Consider the following 26,319-nt stretch of genomic DNA (forward strand, 5'->3'; position numbering starts at 1 on the left):
CATTGCTGCTCTGATTCAGAATACAACACCTAATGGAAGAATTCCTCCTCAATCTGCTCAGGTGAAAAGAAACAGACCTATCATCCAACCACAGTGTTTGGATGAAACAATGACCAACAGAGGTTGCCCTTCTGTCTGACTTATGAAACCAAAAACGCATGCTGTGCCAGCAGCAACCACCGTGCAAAGGCTTCTATATTCCCTAGAGCTTTTTGCCATCCTGATGACTTGCTAATGATGCTCATGCAGCAACAGGGATGTAAATAAATAGCAGCTACATTTGCATCTGTTTCATTAGCAGACCATGTGGAAAAACATGAAGCTACTGCTCAAATTGGAAGCAGCAGGAAGAATGAAAAAAAAATCCAGGATCCTCTGAGCATGTGTTTTGAAATCAAGCGATGAAGAGGAAAATACATTTACTATTAAAAAAAATAGTTGGAGTTGATGGCATCCATTTGAATAGTGAAGAAAATATGCTGTTTACCTCATGGTGTTGAGTTCTTCACAGCTCCTGGTGTGGAAGGGGCAGGTGGTTTTCCAAGAAAGGGTGAGCTGCATGGGATGATGAAAAATGACTGTCATTATCTTTAATGGACTTTTCTTGGGATGAACTTCATTTTTGTAAGTACTTCAATATACAGCAGTAATTTCCTGTGCTATGTTGATAAGCATTAAGCTGAAGTTCTAGGGTAACTGAGCAGTGTTTGGCAGGCTGGAGTTGTAATCCGTACACCTCTGAGGTAGGAACTGGGGTAATGCAAGGGGGTGGGGGTAGAGTGAAGGGGAACCCATTTAGTGCAAGCACTACCTTGCAGTGCTCCTTCCACAGCAAGACAGAATAGCTCAACCACTTGAGAAAGCTAAAGCCATGCCTTGGCTTCGCACACCTGAGCAGATTGTCATTTCTTCTAGCCTTTGACTTGCTGGTTAAGGTAGCTGTTGTTTGTTCTGAAGAGAGATGATTTCTAAGGCTTTCTTCTGCTGTTTAGGGTCTAAACTGATGTTTACTGGTTAATGCCTGCAGAACAAGGAGACTGAAAAAGTAAATCATTTTGTTTAAGCCAGAACAGTCTCAGAAGCATTTTGTCCTCATCCCACTCCTGAAGGTTGCACTACCAACTTGCGATGGCAAATTACGTGCTGCCTTCACAGGTAATCAAGTTGTATACCACAATGTCAGTTGTAGACTGTCTTGCTCTCTTCTGAGGGAAGAGGTGCCCTGGTGCAGGCGTCATGTGTGGTGATAGCTGTATGCACGGTCTGAAGATGAAGATTAGCAGGAGTTTGCTTTGACCACAGATTTCATGTGCTCTGCATCATTCGGGGGTGGTCACTGTAGATGTGTGGTACAGAACAGCACAGAGTGAAGTCTGAATCCACCTCTTGTCAGTGAAGTGCACACCTTCAGCTCAGGTTTCATGCTTTGTCTGGCTTTGTATTTGCTCCTAGCTTCCTATAGTTCTATACATACCTCTGGCTTTAGAATGAGTAGTTTTGTATACTCTCATTTCCAGATCTGATTGGTGATGATGGTACCCTTTTAACAATGACTGTATGGTATGGAAAAAATCCCAAATCCATGTTGTGAAGTGACGGGTGGCCAGGGCAGCTACTTACCCTTTTGGCTCATTGCCTGTCCTGTCTTAATGGCCAGAAGCTGCTACAACCAGGCTAGATGAGGCAGAGTTAGCAGGAAATTTGCGTACTCATTCTTTCCCCCTGCAGAGGCTAACATTTTTGGTTGTATCTCAGGAAGGCCACCTCTGCAACCTGCTTGTCAAGAATAAATAGACCTAATTTTAGCTAGTTGGATTAACACCAGCTCATCTTCAACAACCTTACCTTTCGGTTTATGTTAGCCACGTGGTTTGTGCTGTAGTTGTTTTTCACCCGAGGGTGAGCCATCAAACTCACCAACTGTTGTGAGTGGGCACCAGCAACTCGGGCCCTTTCTCCCTGCGTATGAGATAAGACTGCAGCAGAGTGCAGTGGTCCTAGCTCAGCCGCAATGGATGTGACTTGAGATCGTTTTCCAGCACTTGTTTGTAACAGGCTCTGCTCTGAGCAGAGCACTGGTGGCCGTGACCATGCTTTTGCAGATGAGTGGCAACTCTGCTTTGAGTTCTCCTTAGCAGTCACCATGGGGTGGAGTGAAATATGGACTTGTTTAGAAGTCATAGGAAGTTGAGAATTGTACCACCTTTTCTTCCTGTAGACTTTTTATAAGGTAGCAGGCAATAGACATTTCTTAAACGTTTATGTGGAAATTATTATACAATAACCCTAGGATTCCAGCAGGAAGCAGGTAAGATCCCTGCTCCACATGGTTACCCACCTTGAGCTACCATTGTTTTCTCCATACGCAGAATTTGCTTCAACTTAATTGAATTTAGAAAGGCAAACAGTGATAAAATGAGGTAAGATATTGAAAAATTAAGTGAGAAGATAGTAAAGCTGGAACTACAGTTTTTCTACTATTCACCAATGTGAATAGTAGATGTGCAAGATTTATGTGTCACTCTCCTAATTTTACTCATAAAACTTGAGTTTGTCAGTCCAGCACTTTAGACAACATACATGTTTTTACTGAATAGTTGAGTTAATGTGCTTAATTACAGGAAGAACAGAGAAAAAGCTGTGCTGAGCCACAATAAAACTCCATCAAGCCCAGTACATTATCTCTGAGACTGACCAACAGTGGGGGTGTTGAAGGGCAACCGTAAATGTATAATGAGCGTGTAGTGATTATTTCCTACACGTACTTTTCTGGTTTACAACAGCATGCAGCTCAGGGATGTACTGAGTCAGATGCAATGTCCTGCAACAAGACAGAACATCGATCTTCACATACTAAATGGGCACTGAAAGAAATAGCTGGGAATTTTAGAAGAAATTACATTAGCAACCTGCATTTTTATATGCTCTTAACTCCCTCAAATGGAAATAAAGGTACACAAACTTTGGTCAGTATAGTTGCCATGAACCTTTGACCCGTAACAGTTTTTCTGTATCTGATCTCTTAGCTACTTTATAAAAACCCTCACAATAATGATTTTTAATGAAGATAGTGAAGGAAATAATAACATTGCTCCTACAGAGATGCTGAAATGCAATATGCTGTCCAAACCATATTATACTACAGCCTTCAATTCCTACAATTCTGAGACTGACTGTTCATACAATCACAGATTTTATAGTGTCCAAATTCTACCATTTCAAAACACCATTTGCTTCAAATTGTTTTTTTAGGAGACACACCTAGTGCATAATGAATGAGCTGAATCCATATTGTCAAGGTTAGTGTAGATTACTTTTTCAATTGAAAGCAAAAAACGATTTTGTTTCCTAGAGAAGTGACGTGAGCTGTCGACTGGGATTAACCCGTACTTCATATGAGAAGTCTTCCAACAGTTCCCCACTAGAGAATCAGCCATCTATAGGAATATAATATTTTTTTCTTCCTGTTGGGTGTCTGTGTTTTAACATACTCTATCTAACAGTTTATTTTTAGGTGTGTGTATGTATAGGTGTTTTTTTCTTTTGGATGTTAGTACTTTATGTTGCTTCATACAGCCTCATATCTACTACCTTTTAAAGAGGACTGTATAAGGAAAAAGATGAAATAATACTGCAAATTTCAATTTGCCTTTCTCTTTGCACATTTGTTGATACTCTTGCTTCCCATTTCTTTAGCTTTTTTTCTCATCTACTTCAAGTGTTTTGCATCTTCATTTTCCCTTTAAGCAGACAGAATTTTTAACTGTGCACAGATTTAAGGTGTCCCACTTGTTCATACCCTTTTCCTGAGGTACACGTAAATTCTCTCCTAATTTCCTAATAGTGCACAACTGCCCAAGACAGCTTCACAAGTATAATTAAATAGTTACAGGCTTTTCCAAGTGTAACTTATTCCACCTCCAAGACCCTTCCCCTCCTTACCTGAAAGAGAAGAGAACTGCTGGGAGTCCGGTCTTCCCCAAAGTATTTGCATCTCCTCAGCTGTGTCAGGCAGGGCTCACACTTCCGCAGACCCTCGAGCAGCTGAGCTGTGCCAGACCCTGCAGATGCGGGGTCCTGGCTGCCTACAATTTCCAATCCGATGCAGACACCTTAGGCATGGTATCACTAACATGTCAGTCTCATCACATGACATTTTCACTGAAATGAACTGGTTTTGATTTGTTATTACCTCTGAACAACGCCGTACTTCTTGACAACTTACCTTTTTGGGTGACTACTGTACACAGGTAGATGACAAGCCTGCTTCTATGCAACTTAAAGTTGGACAAATGTACACTTTATATTTGCAACACAAAATAAAGAGAGACTAGTGGTGACTACTTGTTTCCCTCTACGTTAAACACACTTTGCACACAGGTGAGAGAACCCAGTCTTGCTGAGAAATGTTGCCAGTCCAGGAGGACTGACTCCAGGAACAGAGCACTGCTTGCTCCTTGCTGCCACACAAGACCACCCTGTGGAAACAAATGCCCTGAGTGTGCAAAGTGCCTTTTGCCACATTATTTTTAAATATACTGGAGCAATGGGATTCTTGAGACAGAACTTACCTCCATGGAAGCTGTCAAACAGAGTGTGGACAGGGCTCTGAAGCACATGTTCCAAATGGCATTGGGAACCAAGTTCCAACGTTAGCTTCTGAAGGTCTTAGAACCGGTTTTGTTTTAGGAAATATTAGATGCTAAAGACTAGAAGCAGTCTTTGCCCTTTTTTTCCTTCAGTCTCATTTATTTATTAGCATACACACTTCAGAGTAACAAACAGTCAATACAGTCAATGTCAAAAGTGACCATGGTCAGCATTGCATTGTAGTGTTCAGAACAGATGCACTGTGGATGATACAGGCCATTTGATCTCAGTACCATAACAAATAATAACAACAGCAATACAAAAAAATAAAAAATAGCAAGAGCCCTCTGAGATACTTAAGGGTTTGGTCCAACTCCCATCAAAATCTTTCCCTATCACAGGAACTGGATCAGATGGTAAGTGAATATTCCACATGTATTAAATAAAGAGGGATTTATCTTGTATCACTTTGGTTAAATTTAATCCAAATTTATATCTGGGGGAACCTTACTTAACACCTATCATTTAAAAACTTATCTGATGTATTTGTTTGTTTATTTCTATACTGCACCTTCCTCCAAAGAATCTCACAGCATCTTGCAAGCAATAATGAAATACAGCCTCACATCATTCCTGTGAGGTAAGTACATACTATTCCCATCTGTAAAATGGGAACAAAACTGAGACCTAGGATAGTTATCCAAGGCCAAAAAGCAAGTCATTGTCAAAGCTGGGGCAGAGAAGTCCTAGTGCTAGATTCACACAGGCATGCAGCAGCTACAGTACTGAACATCTGAAGTACTGAGCATCTAACTAGTGAGTTTAATGACCTTGGTGCCTAACTCAGAGGTTAGCTGCTCAGCATCAAGGTGCCTCTGGACCAGCATATCTTACCATGCTGTGGAAACGCATGTGATTTCAGTGTCTCCAGAGTGAGGCAACACCTCAGCAGAAGCATTAAAGAACTGTGTTCTAGACTTGTATGTGAGCAAGTGCCTTGGTTGTCATGCATCAGCTCTTATACAGTAAATGCCTGTGCAAAGGCACCATGTTGACCCTCCCATAAATACAATCTTGTTCAAGGCAACTTACCCCATAGTAAAAGAAAGCTATGCTGCTTCCTCACAGTAGCACATGCGTGTACACACTGGGACTTCTGCTGTGAATCAAGGTATCTAACTTACCCTGCGATAATTTGCTCGTAGGCACCTAGCCTCCAGCCCCTGAGAGCTCCAGTCCTCATTTGCAGTCCTACACTTGGCATTTGCTAATGAAAAGCTTCCTCCTTTTCGCTTTTCCTGTAACAGCAGCAGAATGTTAGATTGTGGTTTCTTCCTTTCTAACCCTTTGACAAGCCAAAGGGCCCTTTCAAAACAAACTTGCTAAAACTATTTAGCATCTAGAATGGGTTTCCAGAGCAGGGACTGCTATAGCAGAGGTTTTCTATTTTCCTGACCTCTCCAACTACTGCACAGCAATAAAGCACTTGCCATGTTTTCCCTCAAGACTATATACTGCAAACCATCCTTTGAGGTGCTAGCAGCAATCAGTTTTTTTGGAGCTACTGGTACCATACTGCTTCTACTTCTCTTTTAAAACTGCACATTAATTCTAAAAGTTTGTCTCAAAGACCCAAGTAGCATTTGAGCATCAACTAACTTTTACGTTCTACATCCTCCTCCCACACCCCACCCCCAAAAATACGTTGTACTGGTACAAAAGGTTCACACATGTGATAACAAAAAAAGAAAGAATTCATCTCTAAAGGGTAATTAGGCAGACCACTAATGAATTGTATCACCTTAACAGTCTCATGTCTAACTTCTCTAGGTTTTTTTTTTCCCTCTCTGAAATTGCAGTCTTATACACAAGGTCTTGTTATTAAAGTCCTCTCCTGTAAGACCCATTTACCTCCTTTTCCCTTTAAGTATTGCTAACTGATGGTTTGTTTACCTATTGACTGCAGGAAAGGAGGAAGTTTGTTGTTTTTTTGTTTTTTTTAATTAAGCGTATGAAAGTCATCACAGATTGATTTGTCATCTCATAGCAATTTCAAAGTTAGGAGGCATCTGGAATGCTAATATGCGTGCTTGCTATCGAAGGCTCACCACAACTTTAAAAAAAAAAATGCATTAACTCTTTGAAACAGCTAATAAAAAACCTGAAAAAGTGGAAAATTCATTAGCATACTATCATGAAAATAAACCCAAGATGGACTCTGGGAGGCCACAGAAGAAACTTGTATTTGCAGTGAACTGCCAAAATTATCTGTTTCAAACAATTTCTGTTTAAGGATGCAATGTCTCCATGCCTCACTATTTCCTACAGTATACCCACTTTATGCCCTCTAACTTTCAGGCCACAATCAAGATCGAGTTTTAATACTGCCGTTTTGTTTAGAGGTGATGAAAAAGGTATTAGAGCTGATCGCTTACTACAGTAGTGTGCTATCTAAAGTAACTCTTTTGTGTTGTTTTTTTTAATTTTTTTTAGAAATTCTTTTAGGCCCTTCAATTTTAATTATAAATGTTATAGCTGCATTTCATTCCAGAGCTGGACTGTACAGGTGTGTTTTCTTTTTTATGCTCACAGTCATGAATTACTTGAAATAGCAGTTTCCCAAAGCATGGAGTTACCTTCATATATCCTAAAGTTCTTGGAATCACATCCGAGGACAGGACACTGGCAAGAGAGAGCGATTTCTGATCAATATGCATTACCAGCTTAAGATGTTAACAGGGAATTAATCAAATACTAATATAAGTCTTGTCCTCATTTTGGAAACTGCATTATCATATTATTTATTCATATTACTTATACTAAAACCTGGAATGTGAGTGAACAGGTGAATACTGATAGTATTTATACTGCTAGTATTTAAAAAACTGTTCAAGTGGCTAGAGGCAACCAACAGCAATGGTAGGTGAAGCCATTAAAAGAAAATGCATCATTTCAGTATTTCTGGATTTTAATCTAAACACTGAGGTTGTGCCTGGGCCACAGTGAAAAAAAACTAAGCACAAGTGGCCCTGTGATTCCAGACAGGGATTAGGGGATGTGATGCATTGACATTCCTCCTCCCAAACTGCCCTGAGTTAACAGCTGATGCCTTGGAGAAAGGATGCCTGGGAATTGTCATTAGTGTAATGCTGTGAATGCAGAAACATTACCTTCCTGATCACTGCTCCAGTCTGTGCACTTACGTGACAGCATCATACTTGGGGAACAGGAACATGGCCAAGAAGTCACCTCTTTCATGTGCATTAGAAGACAGTCAAACTATGATCTGAAGAGATCACAGTGGTTGCTGGCTACTAGTGCGTGCAGGTGTGTGCATGTGTAGGGGTTTTACCTTAAAAATAAACAGCCTTGAAAAAAACCCTTGGTTCCCCAGTCTGTGTGCCAGAGTGTTATTACTGATTTTCAGAACTGCAGTTCAGCCACAAGAGGCCAAACTTGCCAAGCTAGGCACTTTTCCAGCAGCCCACCCAGTCTGAAAGTCAAATGTTTTTGGAGACAACAGTCTGCTATTCTCTCCCTAGAGTATCTGTAATCTCCTGAGAGGCTACATAAAAAGCAAGGCTGTTCTTGGACAGAAGTGAATTGAGGCTAGGGTGGGGAGAGGACTGATCGACAGCAGTTACCACATCCAGCCACTACAAACTGTTGTCTCCCTTTGCTCCAGGTTTCTTCTGATTATCACCAATCTCTACCTTGTGCACACCCATAACACAATGCAGCAGCTGTTGTTGGTCCAACCTATAGTATACACAAGAGCAAGGAGACTTGGAATTAGGGGAAAAAACACTCCTGCTGGTTTCAATACTATGCAGTTCCCTGAAAAAATGTTATTCCTACCCTGAATCCCCAGTCACTTGCTCTTGTTTACTAAGAGGTAATCTGGAGTCCCACCTGTTTGCCAGAAATCAGAATCATTCTGGTTTACCATACAGACCTCTTGACTCATGCTGGTGTGATTCCTGAGTATGGAGACCTTGATTCTCTGAAGACCAGCCTGAAGTCAGGCTGGTGCGATACAGACCAATCTGGAGTTAGTTACTTAGGTTCACAGAGGGCTGATGCAAACGTCATTTTGATAACTAACTGCTGGGCTCTGGAAGCAGTTCCCTCTGCACTGTGATGATCTCAGGAGTTTGGAGGGAGTTAAAGAGGTTTCCTTCCAAGTGATTCCAGTAGAGCAGAAAGTTACAAAGCAGCCCTGTAAGTTTTGTGCCACTCTCAACTCATCTTTCAGTGATGCTCTCCAAGATGCGAATCAAATTGTCCAATCCCAACAGGTACCCATCCTCCCTATTGCCTTCTTGCCAGGGGATCCTGTGATCCAGTGTCTGCCCATCAGGGAGAAGGGTGGTCTTCCCAAAATCAATCAGCCACACATTCGCATTCCCACTGCCATCGTGTACAAAAAGTAGTGAGCTTCCAACGACCTGGAAGGCAGATTGAGATGATGTGGTTAAAAACACATCTTTATGTCCCCCCTGACACTTACGCTTCCAAGAAGACAACCTCCTCAAGTGACCTTCTCACCCGGGACCCATCAGACTTTGGGGCTGCACTGCTTGTACATTGACAATTTGCATGCCCCATTTGCATAACAAAATTGATCAGTAACATAAACAGGCACCTTGGTGGCAAAAAGGAGCCAGTAGACAGAGGGGAGAAAAGCAGTTTGCCAGCTCACTTGGCAGCAGATCTCAATTTGAGCGATTCAGCAAAAGCCAGTAACTACTTTCAAAGAAAGACCATGACCTATGATTAATAAAATTGCCTCCAGTGACAAGTGGAAATCAGCAAGGTAAAATACAGCATTCCCACTGGAACACACTGAAATTAGAGAAACCACAGGAAACTGGCACTAATAAACCATTCCCAACTGTGGCACAGAGCTCTAAGTGCTGGGATGTTATAAAGTTGGAGGATTTATTATTCCTCAACGGGTTTAGTCTTCTGTATCGTTGTGATGGAGGCTTTGAGGTACCTGTACTGTTAACACAGATTAGTTTTCTTCTACTACAAACTCCTTCCTAGTAATGCAAGGGCTATTCTGAAGTACATCTGAATGGTAAAATGAAGCAGCAATGCACCTTAACGGAGCATTACACTCACTGCGCACCTCATGTCGCTTGAAGAAGTCCGAGGATTCAAGAATGATATGAATTTCCTGCAGACGCTTGAGGTATTTTTTCTGGAGGAAGAGGAGAGATAAATATATAAACAGTTAGGGAGAGAATGAATGAGGATACCCTGCTCATGAGAATCAATATAATGAAGAGATCACGCTAATTTTAGGCTAGAAGTCCTTTAAAACAGAGCCACCATTTGAAAGTCAATCTGAAAATACACTTCAATAGGCTTCCATAGTGAAAGACCAGAATAAAGTTCCTCTGCTGCATCAATTACACCAATTGTACTTATCTGTCTTGCTTTGGATGCATGGATACATCACCTGGATACAGAGCAGACTTTTTTTTTTTAAACAAAAAAAAAAAAAAAAAAAGAGAGAAGTTTCAAGCAATGAAAAATCTTTCAACCTACCATAGTAAGAAGAGAGAGAAGGAGCTCCAAGCATATTGGGGGGGGGAGGGGAGGGAATATGAGGGAATATTCAATGCATAAAGCTCTAGCACGCATTATTAATGGTGCCCTGCATTACCAAGCCTGCTGCTCCTGAGTCTTCCCTCTTAATGACATCTACATCACAGCAAAACACTGTGACAACCCTTGAAGTTCTGAAGACAGGAGACACGTTATGCCATCTACAACATGCCTGCTGTGCTTCCCTTGAAAAACCATGAACTCCTGAATACACAAATTGCTCTTTGAGGCAAGCCTCACACATTGGAGCACTGCCAGCCACCAGTCTCACTTCCTGTCCCCATGCTCTGTTTTTATCTCTTCTAAACTGAATTCCCAAGTCACGAGCTCTTCTAACGCCCCAATACTTGCTTGGACAGCATTGTCCTTCTGATGTATTTCACACTCAGGGTGGAGACTGGTGGCAAGCCACACGCTAGCTTTTCTGACTGTTTGGTAGCATGAGGAACCTGAGGTTGGCATGGCAAGAGCTGCCAGGATGGGCCTCAGCCAACCACGTCTCCATGCCCAGTCTATCCGCTGAGAGGGACTAAAAGTCCAATCACTTTCCTCTTTGGTAGTTTAATCCATTTTTCTCATATCAATGGAAGTATGGCCATCACGCAAGTTGAATTGATCAAAGATTAGTCAACCTGAAGAGTTCAGACTCACCAGAATAGTTGTGTTGCCCTCGATGAATTCCACAAAAACTTGGAGAACTTGCTCCTGTGTCTTTGTAGTTTTGAAGTTTGTGTTACATGTTCCATCTGCCTTCTGCACAAAAACACAGAGACAATTTTTACTACACATATCACTCCTCTCGTCAGTCAATCCTCTTGAACCATCAGCAGCAAAGCTCTCACTAACCAGATGAAAGTAAGTAGTCAAACAGGAAGAGAGAAAATAAAGCAGGTGGAAGAGAAAAGATACAAAAGCTGATTGGACAACATTAAATGGCACTTCATTTCCTGTTGAGTGCAGTTTAAAAAAAAAAAAAAAAAAAAGACAGAACCAAACAACTCATGATACTACCAGCCTGCAGGAGGGTTTTCCTCACATCTCAGTAGTAGCAGTAGCAGTGCAAAGTTCAATGGGGCAAACCACAGTGACCTCTTTAGTTGTCTGCTCAGCTAGCTATCTAGCTTGGTGTAGCCAAACCCCGGCTGGGAGGTGCATGGGGACATTTTCAAACCCAGTTTTACTTATTTTTTTTCCTCCTCTATTTAGTTGGGTTTTGTTGTTTTTGTTTTTCAGTGTAGAAACCAAAGAACTGTGGTTAAGACTCGGTTCCTTTGCACATTAATATGACCTAGAAGTCACAAAAATCGAAAGCAGGCTCTAGACAAGAACAACTCAAGATTTGCAATGGAAGCAGTGATACAAATGCTAGAAGCGATGAGGCAGGTGTGTGAATTTTGGCAAAGAACTGTGTGTGAGCATGCCTGTACCTGGCTAGGTCCTGGAGAAATTCAGAGTATTTTTTATGCTAACAGTACAGCTCAATACAGAAGCATCCTGCTACTGAAAAAAGAACCAAGTCTGTGTGTGTGCTGGCAGTGGCCAGTTTGTGCTTGTGAGGCTACATGTACCTAAGAGCAGCACGTGAGTCTGAGACATCTGTCAACACAGACTGTGTGAGTATGCACTTCTCCAAGAACATGCCTTGTGTCGAAAGACACTAATACAAGCTTTAGGACATGCATGTAAAATACTGTAATTATTGCAGCTGGTAGCCCCTACCCACCAAAAGTCTGCAAAATTATCAAATTATATTATTCTCTGTTGTATCAGGCCAATGCAATCCACAATAATTCCATAATCACTCATAATCCCTCATAGTTTCCATAATTCCATTATAGGAGTAAATTAATAGGTCATCAAAATACGCTCCCTTCTACACGTTAAGAGTTGCTGCACCAAAACTAGTTAAATTCAGCTCTGGTCTCAGCAGGTGAAATATTATTTATTCCACAGCAGAACTGGGACCTCTAGTACATATGTTAAAAAAAAATCCAATAGTACTAAATTTCCAGATTTATCATGCAAAGAATGAACTGCCTGAATGGCAAAGCCATGCAGAACAGCCTCCCACCTACCAGACATTTTAGCAGGAGAATAAACAGAATTTTATTCCAAGGCTGTGGGCCAGATACAAGTGTGGCATGTCAGCCTGATGAGATGTGTAAGTTATGCAAGAGAAGTTCAGCAGGTAGGCAGTACCAGTTAGGAGCCATCTGATCTGATGTACGGTAATACTCAACAGAACATAGAAATTTGGAGGTTAGTCTGATGTCTCGTATTTCTTCTCAAGAGTAAGGTTATTTTAAAAATAATCTTTCTGCATGCCCTAAATCCTAGAGCAAAGTCTGGAAGAGCTGCTGTGGTTTCCCTTCTATTCCTGTATTGTTGTATTGTGTGTGTGTGTTTTTTTTTTTAAATGGATATACTAGTTGCTTCCTTCCTTGTTGTTTAGAAATACTTTTTCTGTTGCTTTGAGTGGTTGGCAGGAAACATAATCGCTGCCTGTCTTTTCTTGCTGTAAACATAAACCCTGGCTTGGAACTGCACCATCCCTCATATTCTGTATGAGATCCTTGCAACAGCTCGGGGTGTACGTGACCCCCAAGAGGTGCTCGCCCAACTTGCTCCCTGAAGCCTTGCCTTTGTCAGCTCCCACAGGTACATCCCTGCACGGTGGAGCACGCTGCTGCACAGCCCAGCTGGGGGCTGCCTGCAGCTCTTCACACCAGATGTGTCAGTGACAAGGCTGGCAGGACAGCAGGTCTGGCTGCTCCGCAGGATATCGCTGCCTATCTTAGCCTGTGCGGTATTGCTCAGATTACTCTGCAGACTTCCCTTAAAGGGCTCTGGGTTAAAGTTGTGACCTAAATGGATTTCACAAAGATTAATGAATCAAATCTGATGTCCTTCTGGGAAAAGGGCTATCCTGGCTGACATCTAAAGGAGTGATACCAAAGGGAGAAGTAATTTCCAAAACTACACAGAGATTCACTGACAGGATGGAAAGCAAGAACCCCTGATTCTCAGCCCCATGCATCTCTGCTCCTCAAAATTATTAGTTTACTGTTGTAGAGACAGTGCTTGTGAGACCAAGCCTTCAGGTAGTCCCTTTAAGAGGAAACCTGCATTCTGAATCTCATTTACAGGGAGCCACTTCATGGAAGAGCTTCTGTACTTTTACTTTCTTTGCTTCTGCTTCTTACCCCAGCAGCCACAGGGCAGGAATATTCTTGAACAACCACTCAACGTATCTGCTGACCTAACTCCAGGAATTATCAGTGTACTCAGGGAGAACAGTCCCTTTTTCCCATGAACCAGTCACTGGCATTACAGATCCTTAAAGGCTTTCCTTTCAAAATGGGGACGTCCACAGCAGAGCTTTGCTGCTCTGCAAATATACAGAACGGGATGTACAGTTCAGCTCCCGTGAAACAGTGCTGGGAGTACTGACTAGCTGTGTTGCTTGAACAACAACTGTTACCACTTCTCCACGTACAAAAATAGGAGAATGATGCCTACATCCCTCATGACAGCACAGAAAGACAGACGAAAAGTTAATGCACTGGAGTACTCCAAAGTATTTCTTGTGCTTAAAACAGGATTAAGTATTTGTGCCCTGTTTTACACAGTTCCAGCACTGTCTCAACAGAGGGAAATACCATGCAGTCTGTGTGCCAAGTGCTCCTCCCCACCTCTGACAGACAGCCAAATCACAAAGAACAAGACAGGAGGTTTTACTGGAGCTCCCTTACACTCCCTTAGCTCAGTCACTCTTCAGAACTCAACATAAATACATCTACACTGATCAAAGATCTTCTGAACATATGCAAAAGGTCCTGAGATCATCTGGGTTTCTGATTTCATCACAGAGTGCATCGAAGGGCTGAAGTGGTACAGGATTAAAATAGGTACCATGATACATCATGAGATGGCTAAAGGGTAAGACAGAAAGAGTGTTGGCTGAACTAGAGCCAGATCATCTCCACCCAGACAGTTCCCGCATGAGAATGCCTGTGTCTAACAGTCAGGAGTGGGTGGCACAGTGTACAGGGGGCCAGCACAGCATGAGCTGGAAGCACTAGTTCCTGTATCACAGCAGGAGAATCTGTGAATGAGGAAGGGAAAAGACAACACAGGGAAGCAGAGAAGAAAGGGGTGGTTAAAGAGCCTCTGCTCTGCTCATGAGCCTCACCTTCTTTTAACTCTCTTTTTCCTATGTGCTTGAACAATGAAAGAGAAGCAAAACTAATTCAAATATCACTTACTGCATCCAAACACAGCTAAGTTAAACATATATGCTGACAGTGGGCACAGCTGTGCTCTGATAACCACCCTGAAATCACACAGGGTAACCCACGCTAACATCTTCACAGCCATTGCCATGGGCCTCAGCTAGCAAGCATTCATCCAGGGCTGAGGCGGGTTTGGGCAGCCCTCACCCTGCCCCGTGCTGCTACAGGAATCCCGCTATCAGAACCCAAGCACAGGCTAGCTGTGACAGACCCATGCAAGCAGAAGGCACTTCTGTTACATCCAAGTAACTTTGTGAGGTTGCTGATATTCTAAGTGTAGGTCCTAAGGGCTTCTGGATAGGTACCTGCTATTGCCACAGGGCACGACAAATATAAAGAATTAATGGGTAGGAAAGAACATGGCAAAGGCTCTTCTGTGTCTGTAAGGTAGTATCCTAGGAATGGTCTAGGGGCACAAACTCATCCATTAAGAACAGCAGAAGGATTTTGTTGATGGATAAATTTTATCTCTGTTTTTTTCTTCTGGCTTTATTTCAGTCCATCAATACTGGACAATGTCATGTACTTAAAAGTTAAAGGGGTTTCCTCTATCCTAAGAATATCTAGCTAATGTTTTAACATGCCTTGCAAATAAGCATAACTGGAACAAAGCCTCCTTACTGTGATTCACTTGGAATAAATACGCATATTTCTAGACTAAAAAAAATATTACATGAGGAGAGGCAGTTACTTAATCAGTTCTGAATTCTTCCTTACAAGTTTGATTGTCCTTGTATATACACTGTGTACCTGCATGGCTTCTTCCTGCAACTTCTCTGTGGTTGAGCCAAGCATGGCTGATACACATTTGATGCTCAACGTCCTTGACACTACTCTGTTACAATTACAATTGATGCTTTAAAGCCACAAAACATTGAACTCTGTGGATTCAATTAATGCATTTTTATGTAATCCTTAGGAAAACACAGCTACTGATGCACACTCGTGTTTTAATTAATCAACATATCAAAGTTCAGTCACCAAGAACAGGCAAAAGGATAATTATTACCTTAATCCCTTCGATTCTGAAGCCCAGGTTGGCACTAGAGCTGATTGTTTCCCTCCACTGCATGTATCGGGGCTTGGTGACAGCATGCTGGGCATTCTCCTCAGCTGTGGGAGCAAGAGGATCCACTTCAATCATTTTCTTGTACATGTCCTTACGCAGCTTTGGTTTCTCACGGGCTTTAGTCAGCTCCTCTTCCAGGTATGTCCTGCAAAAACATCACATCCCAACAAAGCTGCAATGACTTTCAAACCTTTCTTTTTATAGCTTGTAATAAACTGGCCTCAGGAGAGGTCAGCCAGAGAAGTATTATCATTATCCCAGTTTTTTGTATAAGGAAACTAAAAAGCATGGACTCACGACTGCACAGGCTTCTTTAGGGAAACCGTAGAGGGCATCCAGATTTGTCACTCACTTCTGTTCTAACTATACCTTTACTTACTGTTACTTGCTATTGTGATGTCCTGCTTACAGAATGGGAGAAAGCTGAAACCTATTCTGCCATGACATACAACTGTATTTTCAGAGGACAGTTAAGAGAAATGACTTGCAATGAAATCAAAAGCTAAGAGGCCTGCTGAAGTCTTACTGTCTTCTCTCTCCTTGAGAAAAACTTCAGTTATGTGCTATTTTTTCCTCAGGCCTCGGAAAGCAATTAAGATTTGCAAAATGTATCAGACAGACAGAATCGCTCCTCATATAGTAAAAGGGAAAGAATAAAGCAGATTATCTATCTGAGGAACTGTAGCTCCAAACACAAAGAAGCAACTAAGGAAGGAAAGGAAACTCTTTAATGAAACCCTTTAACCTGGCAGCCATTACAAAGGCACTATCCATGTTCTCAGCGTTTACTGGACTCCTAAAGCTTGCCTCTCTTCACAAAGCTTGCACTTTATGAAGTGCCTGGAGTGTGCTTTCTTCACCACGATGTAAAATAAACAGGGTTGTTTAAGAGTTGCTGTCACCCATTATCTGAGTGTCATCTACTTTGAATACAATAATGTACTACTGACAAACCTTTCTCCTCTTTCTTCTGGGTATACCAGCACTACACATTTCTACTCTGATTTAGTAGACAGCTCACTTAAGGATCTACATCTGTCTGAAAAGGTTTATCTGCACTCCTGTAAGTTGAGTATTTCATTTATCTCAGTAACTGAGCATTTGACTTGGCACCCAAAAGATTACTACATGACAATTTCTACCTCTCTGTGCTGCTACTTCAGGCTCTCAAAAGATTCCTTCTCTATTTGTCATGCTTAGATAACATTTTTGAGTTTTTCTTCTCAATCATGCATAAGGAAAAAAGAGAAGCTAAGGAAAGTGAGAATCTGGAGAACAAGATGATAGCATCATGCAGATGTGAGAGCAGGGAACAACACAGTCAGTACTGGGCAAATGATAACACTTCTCTACCGAGAAGATCAGCATGACTGAAGACTCACTCAAGCTTTGGAAAAAAGCTCTCTCACTGGTATTCAGTCATTCACATTTGCAGACAGGAATTACTCTTGGTGGCATTTTTTGAGTCACTGCATACACAAAGATTAAATGAACTGGCAGTGAGCAAATCATGTCGTTTTTCCCCATGTATTTTCAGGCCATTTTAGAGAAACCTCATCCAAAATCCCTTTTGAAAATATCTTGATGTGGGTCATTTTTGAGCCTATAGGTCACTTGGTTGCCAGAATCCAGGTACAATCAGGCACCAGTAGGACATGACTCTCCTCAGGTTGTCCAAGCCAATTGCCAAACCAACAGCAGGTTGTCTGGACTGAATTTCAATGCTCTAAAACAGTTACTAAGCTCCTCCAGACAAAACACTAACACATGACCCCTCCTTTTACTTCCTTCAAATGCATTCAGGTTAGAAAGCAAATTCTCTTTCATGTCTCACCTGATCCCCATCTTACAGTCCATCACACACGGCCCTTCAAAATCAGTAAGTAGGTCATCCAACTGAATGTAGCTCTCTCCATCTCTCTCCACCACCCCATGGAAGCAAGGGACGCAGGAGCGTAGCGGGTCTTTCATCAGCCGCTCAAAACACTCCTTTTCATTCTCTGAGAAGCGTTTGAGAATCTTCCCGCTATCAGCTGCCTTGAAACTTCCTAAAAAGAAAATCAAACACATGCTGAAAAGCCTGACTTGCAAAAGGGAAAAACGCCTTCCCCCACTACTCCTGCCTCATCTACCTCAGCAGCACGACACCAGATAAAGGTTTTCCCTGAACAAAAAAGATAACATGCTTCTCGAAAAATAAAACACTGCGGACAAACACAGCCATTAGCTGTGAAAGTGTGAAAGTCCGTTTGATTATGTTCCCGTATCAGTATTTATAGCTTTAAGGAGTGCAGCTGCTCCGGGCCATTTTTTTATTCTTCTCCATGCTAAACTCTTTGTTAGGATATCAAACATTGCTATACTCATTAAAATGCACAGGAAAAAGCCACAGGCCAGACTTCATTAATGCTCTGACAGGGTATTTTAAAGCTGCATACCACTGACAGCGTTGGCTTTGTCCTTAATCCTTGCATATGATATACGTGCTGAGTGTGTACGTACAAAAGCGGTGCGGTCAGCGATCATTAAACAGCCTCCAACAGGCCAGAAGCCAAGCAGTGCCCTTTCTACACACACGCTGTGACTGCACATGCGTGTACCCTCAGGCACTGCGTCTGCTCTGGGGAGCCCTGCTAATCTGCAGGTAGAGCCTGCAGTGCGATTGTTTTTACAGCCCTGGGTCCGAATGACATACAGTACAAAGGACAGAGTCTGCACAGGCCGAGATTGGCAGCAATCACACTTCAGCTGCGGAAGGCACTCTCCTGTCCTGCAGCCTGCCAGTAACATCTGAGGAAAGTACTCATTTCATTCAGAGGTACCCTTTAATCTACACGACATAAAATAGGCCCCAAAGTAGGGCCTCATTAAACCTGAGGCTAGCACCGCACTTTTATCACAGCAGGATCCTTCGGCCACTGCAAACTGGTTCCTTGTGAACAAATCCTAGAACTGGCACTGCCTCAGCACAAGGGCTAGGGTGGTGATGGCCCAGGTTTTACTTTAGAAAGAACTTGTCATACCAGAGAACAGCTGCAAAAATGGTGGACTAAATGCAACCACAGAAAACTAACTGACGCACACCGGAGTGCTCTCTCCTAATCAGATTCTGATAATTTCTCAGCTCTCCTCTTCCACCCTATACAAGCCCCCAGAAGGGTTATGATTATGTGCCCACCGCACCATTCTACAGAGACCGAGCTAACCCCACACACACCGATGGAAACTGCAGTAGGGCTGGGTTGTCTTGGCACTGTGTGCTACATGGTAGTCCCACCAACACCACTGTGCACATGCAGCTACTCCATTTCTAGGACAAAATAAATCTCTCTGCACGGCGTTGCAATGCACCATATTAGTGCATTAGCATATAAAGAGGTGGTTCAGGTACTGCATTAAAGCACGATGCAGCGTAGGTGCCTGCCCACATGTGTACTAATAAACCCCGCACCAGCACTTTAGGAACAAAGGCTACATAGGAATTAAATGAAGCATGAGAGAAGCAAGCCTAATGACTTCTCTTTGGTTTCTTGTTTTTTTTTTGTTTTTTTTTTTTTTTTTTGTTTTTTTTTTTTTTTGTGTGTGTGATTTTTTTTTTTTAATCTTAACAATGAAACTAATCTTACGTGAGGAGCACACTTGTTAAGTTCCACTGACGCAAAATTAGACTTAGCTGACTGAGCTGCTCCTTGCACGCACACAGTGAATAATGACAAGCCTCACTAGGCAAACACCTGGCCATCAAGTCAGTTGTCACCATATTTGTTCTTTTCCCAAGGCCTTGCATTCACATGGAAGGTTTGGGGTTGGTACTAGAAACCCTGTCCTTGTCATTGCTGAGGTACAAAAAGGCAAATACAGTGATCCTTCCCGCTAGGGAGCTAACATATCGGCTACTTGGTCAATAAAGATGATCCCATACCACATTCCAGAGTCAAACCCAGTGAAGATATTATATTCATCTCACCTGTATGCCCAGCCAGCTGTACCCATGAGTAGCGTTTCTTGAAGGGGCTGATCACTGGTAAGTTCACCATGGTTTTAATGGTATTCCATGCCTTTTTCTGGAATGCAGAAGAAAGAAACGTTAAATTGGTCAAAATCTGAAATCCTGACATGCCATAAACCTACCACCTAGCTTCAAGCACACTGAATTGTTCCTCCATAATTTGCTAAGTGCTCAAAAGCGGAACCACAAAACAAACACTACAATCATCACTGGAAAAACATGCTCATAAAACCAGGAACAGACACATAGTTAAACATACTGTCCTACCATCCACAAGAAAGCTACCTGGAAGAAAAGGAAAAAAAAGCACGTCACACGCCCGTTCTGAGCCACACCTGACCCTCTCGGTGTCTGAGTCATGCCGAGACCAGACGGCGAACCTACACTTACGCATGTTTAAGTTGCCATGAGACACGAGCATGAGCAGTTTGCTGCTGTCAGCAATACTTCCTTTCCCAGAGGCCTTCAGCATCCCCTCACGACTAACAGCTTTCACCAAGGCAGCAAGTGAGTCTCACTGTGTCGGATCCATAGTAAACGCATCTCCAATCAGGCTTGGAGCTCACTCAGTTCCTTTGGAGCACTCACTGCCAGCAAGCTGTAGAATCTATTCCAGGTCATAGATTTTGCTGCTCCCTCCCCTCTTACCCAACCCTGTTACTTTTTAACGAAGCTGGGCATAGCTCCGGCCACCTTGGCTGTCCCACAGTGCAGCTGTCTGGGTAGCGCTCCAGGCAGACAGGGAAACACAACAGCTGCTCCCAAACCGCAGCTGAGTGCTCCATCACAACGGCAGAAAGGTGAAAATAATACAATTGGAAAGCGAAGGAGTCTCATGCTTTGGCAATGAAACTTGGGCAAGTATGAACCACAGCCTGCTAGCGTGCACATTACATGCTGAGGGACCCCAGAGTGAGTTATGAACAACAAAGGCAGGCTCGTCTGCTAGTGCTAGGACACAGTACCCTGTGGAGCTGGTAATGGTGTGCAATAGTTGTGCAAAACAGTTTAGTGCTGACGTTTTCTGTGCTGAGATCAGGTACAGCTGGAAGTTAGGCTGGATTTACAGAAGTGCTTATCAATGGCCTAAGTAGGCATTATCAAAACCAATGGGAGGCATTGATTTCATTAAAACAGAGTTTAGGTCGCTGCTGAACACCTGAAAAAAATCACCTACAAAACAAGTATGTCTTCTCTAGCAGGAATATCAACGTGATGAACTAGATGCTTCAAGTACCTTATTTTTACTGTATTTTACACTGTGTTTCTGCAGCAGTGAAAGACGTGAAGTGAAATTGCAGGTAAAGAGACACAGGCAAAAGGTTGCTCTTCAGATCACATTTTGACCTGGTCACCCTTCCCCAAATTTGATCAATTACACCAGGATTTTTATATGGTTCCATCTAGCAGCATTGGTCACCATGTGAGGGTGAAACCCTGTGAGGCCTTGAACACACCAAGAGGATATGTGAACTCGCAGATGCAACTGATCTTTCCTTTGGGGATTTATTTTCATGTGAAAGTTTTAAACTATACTGCAATTTGATGTGACATAACAACATAATCTCCATATGGGCATGTTTATTCTGAAATAAGATCCTGTTTAACATAGCTTGGTTTTGAAAGCAGTTCAAGCTGAAATCCCTGTTGGTCTGATACAAGTGTCCCATGCAGCAATAATGCTTTTTTAGACATGCCGTGCTAGTAAGAGAAAGCAAGAAAAGAAAGCCTTGGATGCTTAAGAATCATGCATCGCAGAAGACTTGGTTGCGCTTACTGGAACTCCCCAGACAGCACTAACTAAACCCTAATTTAATACATCCCTTCTGCAGCTTTAAAGGGCCCTGCAGGGGATTTCATATTCTGTATTATTTGCCTCAAGCCATTCCAAGTTGCTACTGCGCGCTGCTAACCAGCAGCTTAGCTCTATCACAGGGCTACCTGCTACACAGTGAGGATGAAAGCAGCTCTTGCACACCACTTGTAAGTGTCCCTAGCCTCTTTCTGGAAGAAAGAACAATGTCAATATTGTTGTTCAAGTAGAAAAGATTAAAAATGACTATTGTATAGTCTATTCACCAGATTTAGCTGACAGCAGAAGTCCTTCAGTCCACTCTGCTCAGTTTCTGCTCCAGACAGGCAGGGCCCATAGTTATTTACAGAACAATTGAAAGTAAACATCAGTTGGAGTTGAAGTGATCCCTCTGAGTGTAAGTTCTGCCAAAATTTAAGTTTTTAGAGATTCCAGTCAGATTTTCAGGATTGCATTGCTGGTTCCCCACGCCAGGATCAACAGCACTCTAGATCCCTCCCGTAAAGATCCTATACTTGTAACAATGTCCCACTCCTAACGTAGTGTGTCGTGTCTTCCAATGATTTGTCATGCTGCTCTACCCAGAAGTGATGAGAAGCACAGGTTTTCAAGGAATGCATGTCAGCTGTCAATGCACCACCACACTCTAGTGGCTTTCCCACCCCCTCCCTCCCACCTAGCCCTCAGAAGCTGCAGCTTTTATTTGTACTGTGGGTGTGAAGGAGAGACAATGGGCCAAATTCAACCCCAGCTCAAGTGGAATTTGACTGCTTAGGTTACAGCTGCCTCAGATGAATATGCTCAAGCCACTCACACAATAAAAAAAAATAGGAAAAAAATTGTCATTGTCTTTTTTTATTATTTTTTTTTGAAATCTCTTCCCAAACATTCTTCCCCTAAGACAGGGAAAGCGCAAGGCTCAAGCTAGGATGAAAGAATCACTTCCAGACCCACCCGGTGGAGCACACTGCCATGGACAGGGGTTCAGCAGACGCACTCTGCCTTGCTGCATCTTTCAGTCCCCAACCTCAACCAGCTCAGGATGCAAATTGCCAGGATGCAAACAGGGCTGCATGCTGTTGGAGCACTGGCGTGAGTGGGAAGATGAAAACTTTGTGCGCCTGCTGTGGGAGGAATCTTTCTCACATCTATTTCTAAAGCAAGATCTTTTCCTCTTTGTTAGCAGTGGTATTATGTGCTTTTCAAATCACTGCTTCATGCTGCCATGGCAAATAGGACTAATGCCATTGCCCGTGTGTATTTGCAGTCCAGATTTCCCTCAGGCCCCCTTTCTCCTAGATTCTTGCTCCGTCTTCCTCAGTCTTTTGCTCTCACTGGGTTTCTCTCAGCCCTTTCTTCCAGATTCCCATTCAGCGTTTTATACTATTTATATACACACAGGGCAAGTTCAGATATCTCTGTATCAGAATTGCCAGAATCAGACACCGCTGACATCGCTGATGTTGTTTTATATGCCTCTTAAGATCAATAGACTCAAGAATTTTCCAATAGCAAAAAGAAAGCCACTCCAAAAGGCAAACCCGAGAAACATTAACATTGGTAGATTAAGCGCATAAATTACTGGATGTGAACTGCAGCTGACACATTACATGTATCTATCTCCCTGAGCACTAGGAGGTGTGGGATGCCGAAGACGACAAAAGCTAGCTTTCTGCCAAGGGGTGTGTGACAGGCTGTGCTGCCAGAGTAGCGTCTAGGCAGCGAAAGAGTAAAAACCCAGTGGAACAGAATGGAAGAACCAGTTCCTGCAGCAGAGCCACAAGGCATTCAGAGGATTGCGGCTTGGAATCTGCCACTAGTATGTTATCAGGATTACTCTTTTGAATTTGAAGCAGAGCACTGAAGAAAATCATATTTCCATGCAGCAGGTGTGGTAGACATGGTGTTGCATGTTACTGACATGCATGAACAAGATGCTGGGCAAATGAGGTATCTCCAGCTTATTCAACCCTCAGTACAGGTAGGGGTTGCCATGATGGTTATCCTACTAAGGAGCAGGAAAGATGAGCAGCAACTGAGAGCCACTGGTTCCTGGGTGTGCAGCCTCCTCCAGGTCTGTTCTCATGATGAGAGCACAACTTCCTACGCTACTGGCGTGCAGAAGCATGATCCTGCCTCAATGCACCAGTAGGACATGGCTGAGCAAAACCCACTGCACTCACCAGGAGCACTTTCTTATGCTCTGGGGGGTTTTGGCTTAGCCCTTACTGCACAAGAATTAATCTTCCTGAAACCCTCACACTATTTCAGGACAAGGGCTATAGCATCCTAACAGCCAAACTCATGAATAGGCATTTGGAGACCACTGAGGGTATTCCTGATTTTGTGTGGTTTTGTTCTTAGTTGTTGCTGTTCTAAGGGCTGCATAGAACAACTGCAATCTCTCACTGAGCATATACTACATCCCCCAGGGAGAAGAGATCTACTCTCATGCCTCAGGGCAACAGAGGACAGGACCTGAACCTTCCTCCGTTGTTTGAGAGGAAAAATAAAATCTCTCCCTTAACTAAAAGGAAAAACAGAAACACAGATCTCAGTTTCGTGAACAAATAATACAAGTAACTACCCTCAGGCAAGCACTGACAAGCAGGTAACGTAATTTAGGAATCTGCAGAACAGAGTCCAAATTAAGCAACTAAAATTATTACAAATTCCAAGTACATCTAAATGAGCTGGGGGGGATGGGGATAACAAAACCTTTTTCTTCAGGGGGAAAAAAGAACGGTCAGTTCTAATAATACTAGCACGTATACTTGAAACTATATTGAGTTAAGACAAAAGTATACCTAAATAACAAGTTATTAATGCCCTAAAAAAGTTCATTTTTCCCCTTATCAGCATTGTGGAAGGGTAGTTTCTTGCCTGCACCATTGAATTCTCATTGAAATTCTGCTATACAATAGTTAACAGTGACCCCTGGATCCTTTTTCCAGGACAATTTCAGTAGTTTCTTTATCCAAGATCCTGTTGTCTTTTATCTCTGTGCTAGTACAAAGCCTACGCAAGACTACAGAGAGCTATTATGACAGGAAGAAACAAAAGGATAGTGAGAAATTTGTAATATTTTTTTTCCTTAAAAGGCCTTAAAGAAAGAATACTTAATTGTCAGTCATCATAATCTACTGTTCTCTTAAAGTCTTTGCATCATTTAGGCTAAATTCTGCAGCTCTGGGACATGGGGGCTGAAATTCGATCTGTATTGCTGGTTGCCACTGCCTACTCAGTGTCTCACCAACTCCTAGAAGGAACAAAGTTCCTCCACAGGGACTATGAGGAGTATAAAAAACTATAGCTATCAGAAAGTTATTACACGTGTTTCAAAGTATTTCTGTAAGCAAGCATGTGAGAAGATGGTGGGTGTTGGCCTCTTATAGGACAGAGTAACCCTAACAGTAGTGACTGGAAAAATAACACCTGAGAATGCATCAGGAGTAGCTGAAACTACCTTCTAGAGCGGGCCCCAGGCTAAAGGAAGTGCTGCTACGTGGGGTGCCAGTTCCGTGTTATCCGTGTACCGTACTATTCGCTCCTCTGTGGCTCACTTTTTTTCTGTGATTTTCTTCATCTCTTACTTCTTCCGTCCTCAGTCACACAGTAGCACCCCCTTTTTTATTTCTTAGTGATATAATAAATCCTCACAAAGTTCGTAAGATTACACGAAGTTCTCGTAGGCAATGTCAACACATGGTAGAGTTTAATCCTGCAAACTCCTCTGTTAATATTTGTTCCCTCTAAACTCTGTGTATGTTTTACAGTTTATGACTTTCAGTTCTACATTTTATAGTATGTACATTTACTTAAAAACTCAATAAAATGTTCTAAAGTTTTTAAAACTCTGAGTTAATTATCCACAAAATCCTTAACTGTTTTACTTCCCTTAGTTTATTAAAACTGAAATAAATCAGCTTGAAAACTAGTTTGTTTTCTTAATTCTTTATGCTGTTTCACTCAATTATTTAATCTAATTTGGAAAATGAAATTAATATGTTATGATTTGTTCATTATTTTCAGTATTGTTTATCACTACTTGGATTGACTTTGACCTGACACATTGGACCCACACATACAAGTAACTTCAAACAGGTCCAAAGCTACTAACCCTATTACATCGCTGAACTAAAGCTAGCCTGAACAAAACCATGCTTTCCATCTGCCTCACTGCAGCCGCCATAAAATGCTTCCATAAGAAATTCTGAGCAGACCACAACCAAAGCAATTACTAGCATAATTCAATTACCCTTCAATTAGATACGATTCCCTGGGAATGTAATCAATAACTACAGTACTATAAGAATAACGTATAAAAGATCACACTTCCACAATGAATCACATTATACTACCAAGACAAGTCAGTAACAGCATAATTCCCTGCAAACCAACAGGTCTTCCACAGGTGCTGCTTCACAGCCACCAGCTTCAAAGGTTACGAGGGGCTTCACTGTTTCAGCAGCGTGAGACTCTGGGACAGCCAACCATATAGTTTCATTTCATGGAGAGATTTGGTGATCTGAGTCATTTAATATATATTAAAAAAAATAAAATAAATAGTGAGAGTTGCTGAGCACCATGGTATCATTCCAGTTATCATGCCACAGCACTTGCCTGCTGAAGGAGTCTGGTTTTGAGCTCTTTCATGGGAAGGCTTACCGTAGTTTTTGCAGACCTGAAAGAGGCAGGCAGCTGGCTTGGTTAGATTCAGATCCTGGAGCAATGCATACTTTTATGCCTAATATAATAAACTAATAATTATCCTTGCTCTTTTAATACCATGTACAGGCATATATATACACCTACGTGCATTCTTTAAAACCATCTAAAGCATTTACTAAAAGCTTTTCATCGCAGTCTTTCAAAATTCCATTACTTTGCTGTTGTTGTCCAAACCATAAGAACTCCTAAGCTTAGGATT

General features: G+C 42.3%; 1 protein-coding gene across 1 annotated transcript in view; it reads right to left on the minus strand.

The window, feature by feature from the left end:
• Positions 1–8,741: 8,741 nt before the first annotated feature.
• The window catches only part of ITPKA (inositol-trisphosphate 3-kinase A), a gene marked incomplete at its 5' end in the record, with an annotated part of 34,995 nt that continues 17,417 nt past the window's right edge, over positions 8,742–26,319 (minus strand). The window contains 6 exons of the mRNA XM_084288033.1: positions 8,742–9,038; positions 9,725–9,796; positions 10,858–10,959; positions 15,508–15,712; positions 17,402–17,615; positions 19,535–19,631. Of these exons, the coding sequence (XP_084144159.1) occupies positions 8,835–9,038; positions 9,725–9,796; positions 10,858–10,959; positions 15,508–15,712; positions 17,402–17,615; positions 19,535–19,631 (894 nt within the window). The 3' untranslated portion in view covers positions 8,742–8,834. The remainder of the gene's footprint in view (positions 9,039–9,724; positions 9,797–10,857; positions 10,960–15,507; positions 15,713–17,401; positions 17,616–19,534; positions 19,632–26,319) is intronic.

Source organism: Netta rufina, assembly GCF_964035555.1.
Source record: "Netta rufina genome assembly, chromosome: 5".
Lineage (NCBI taxonomy): Eukaryota > Metazoa > Chordata > Aves > Anseriformes > Anatidae > Netta > Netta rufina.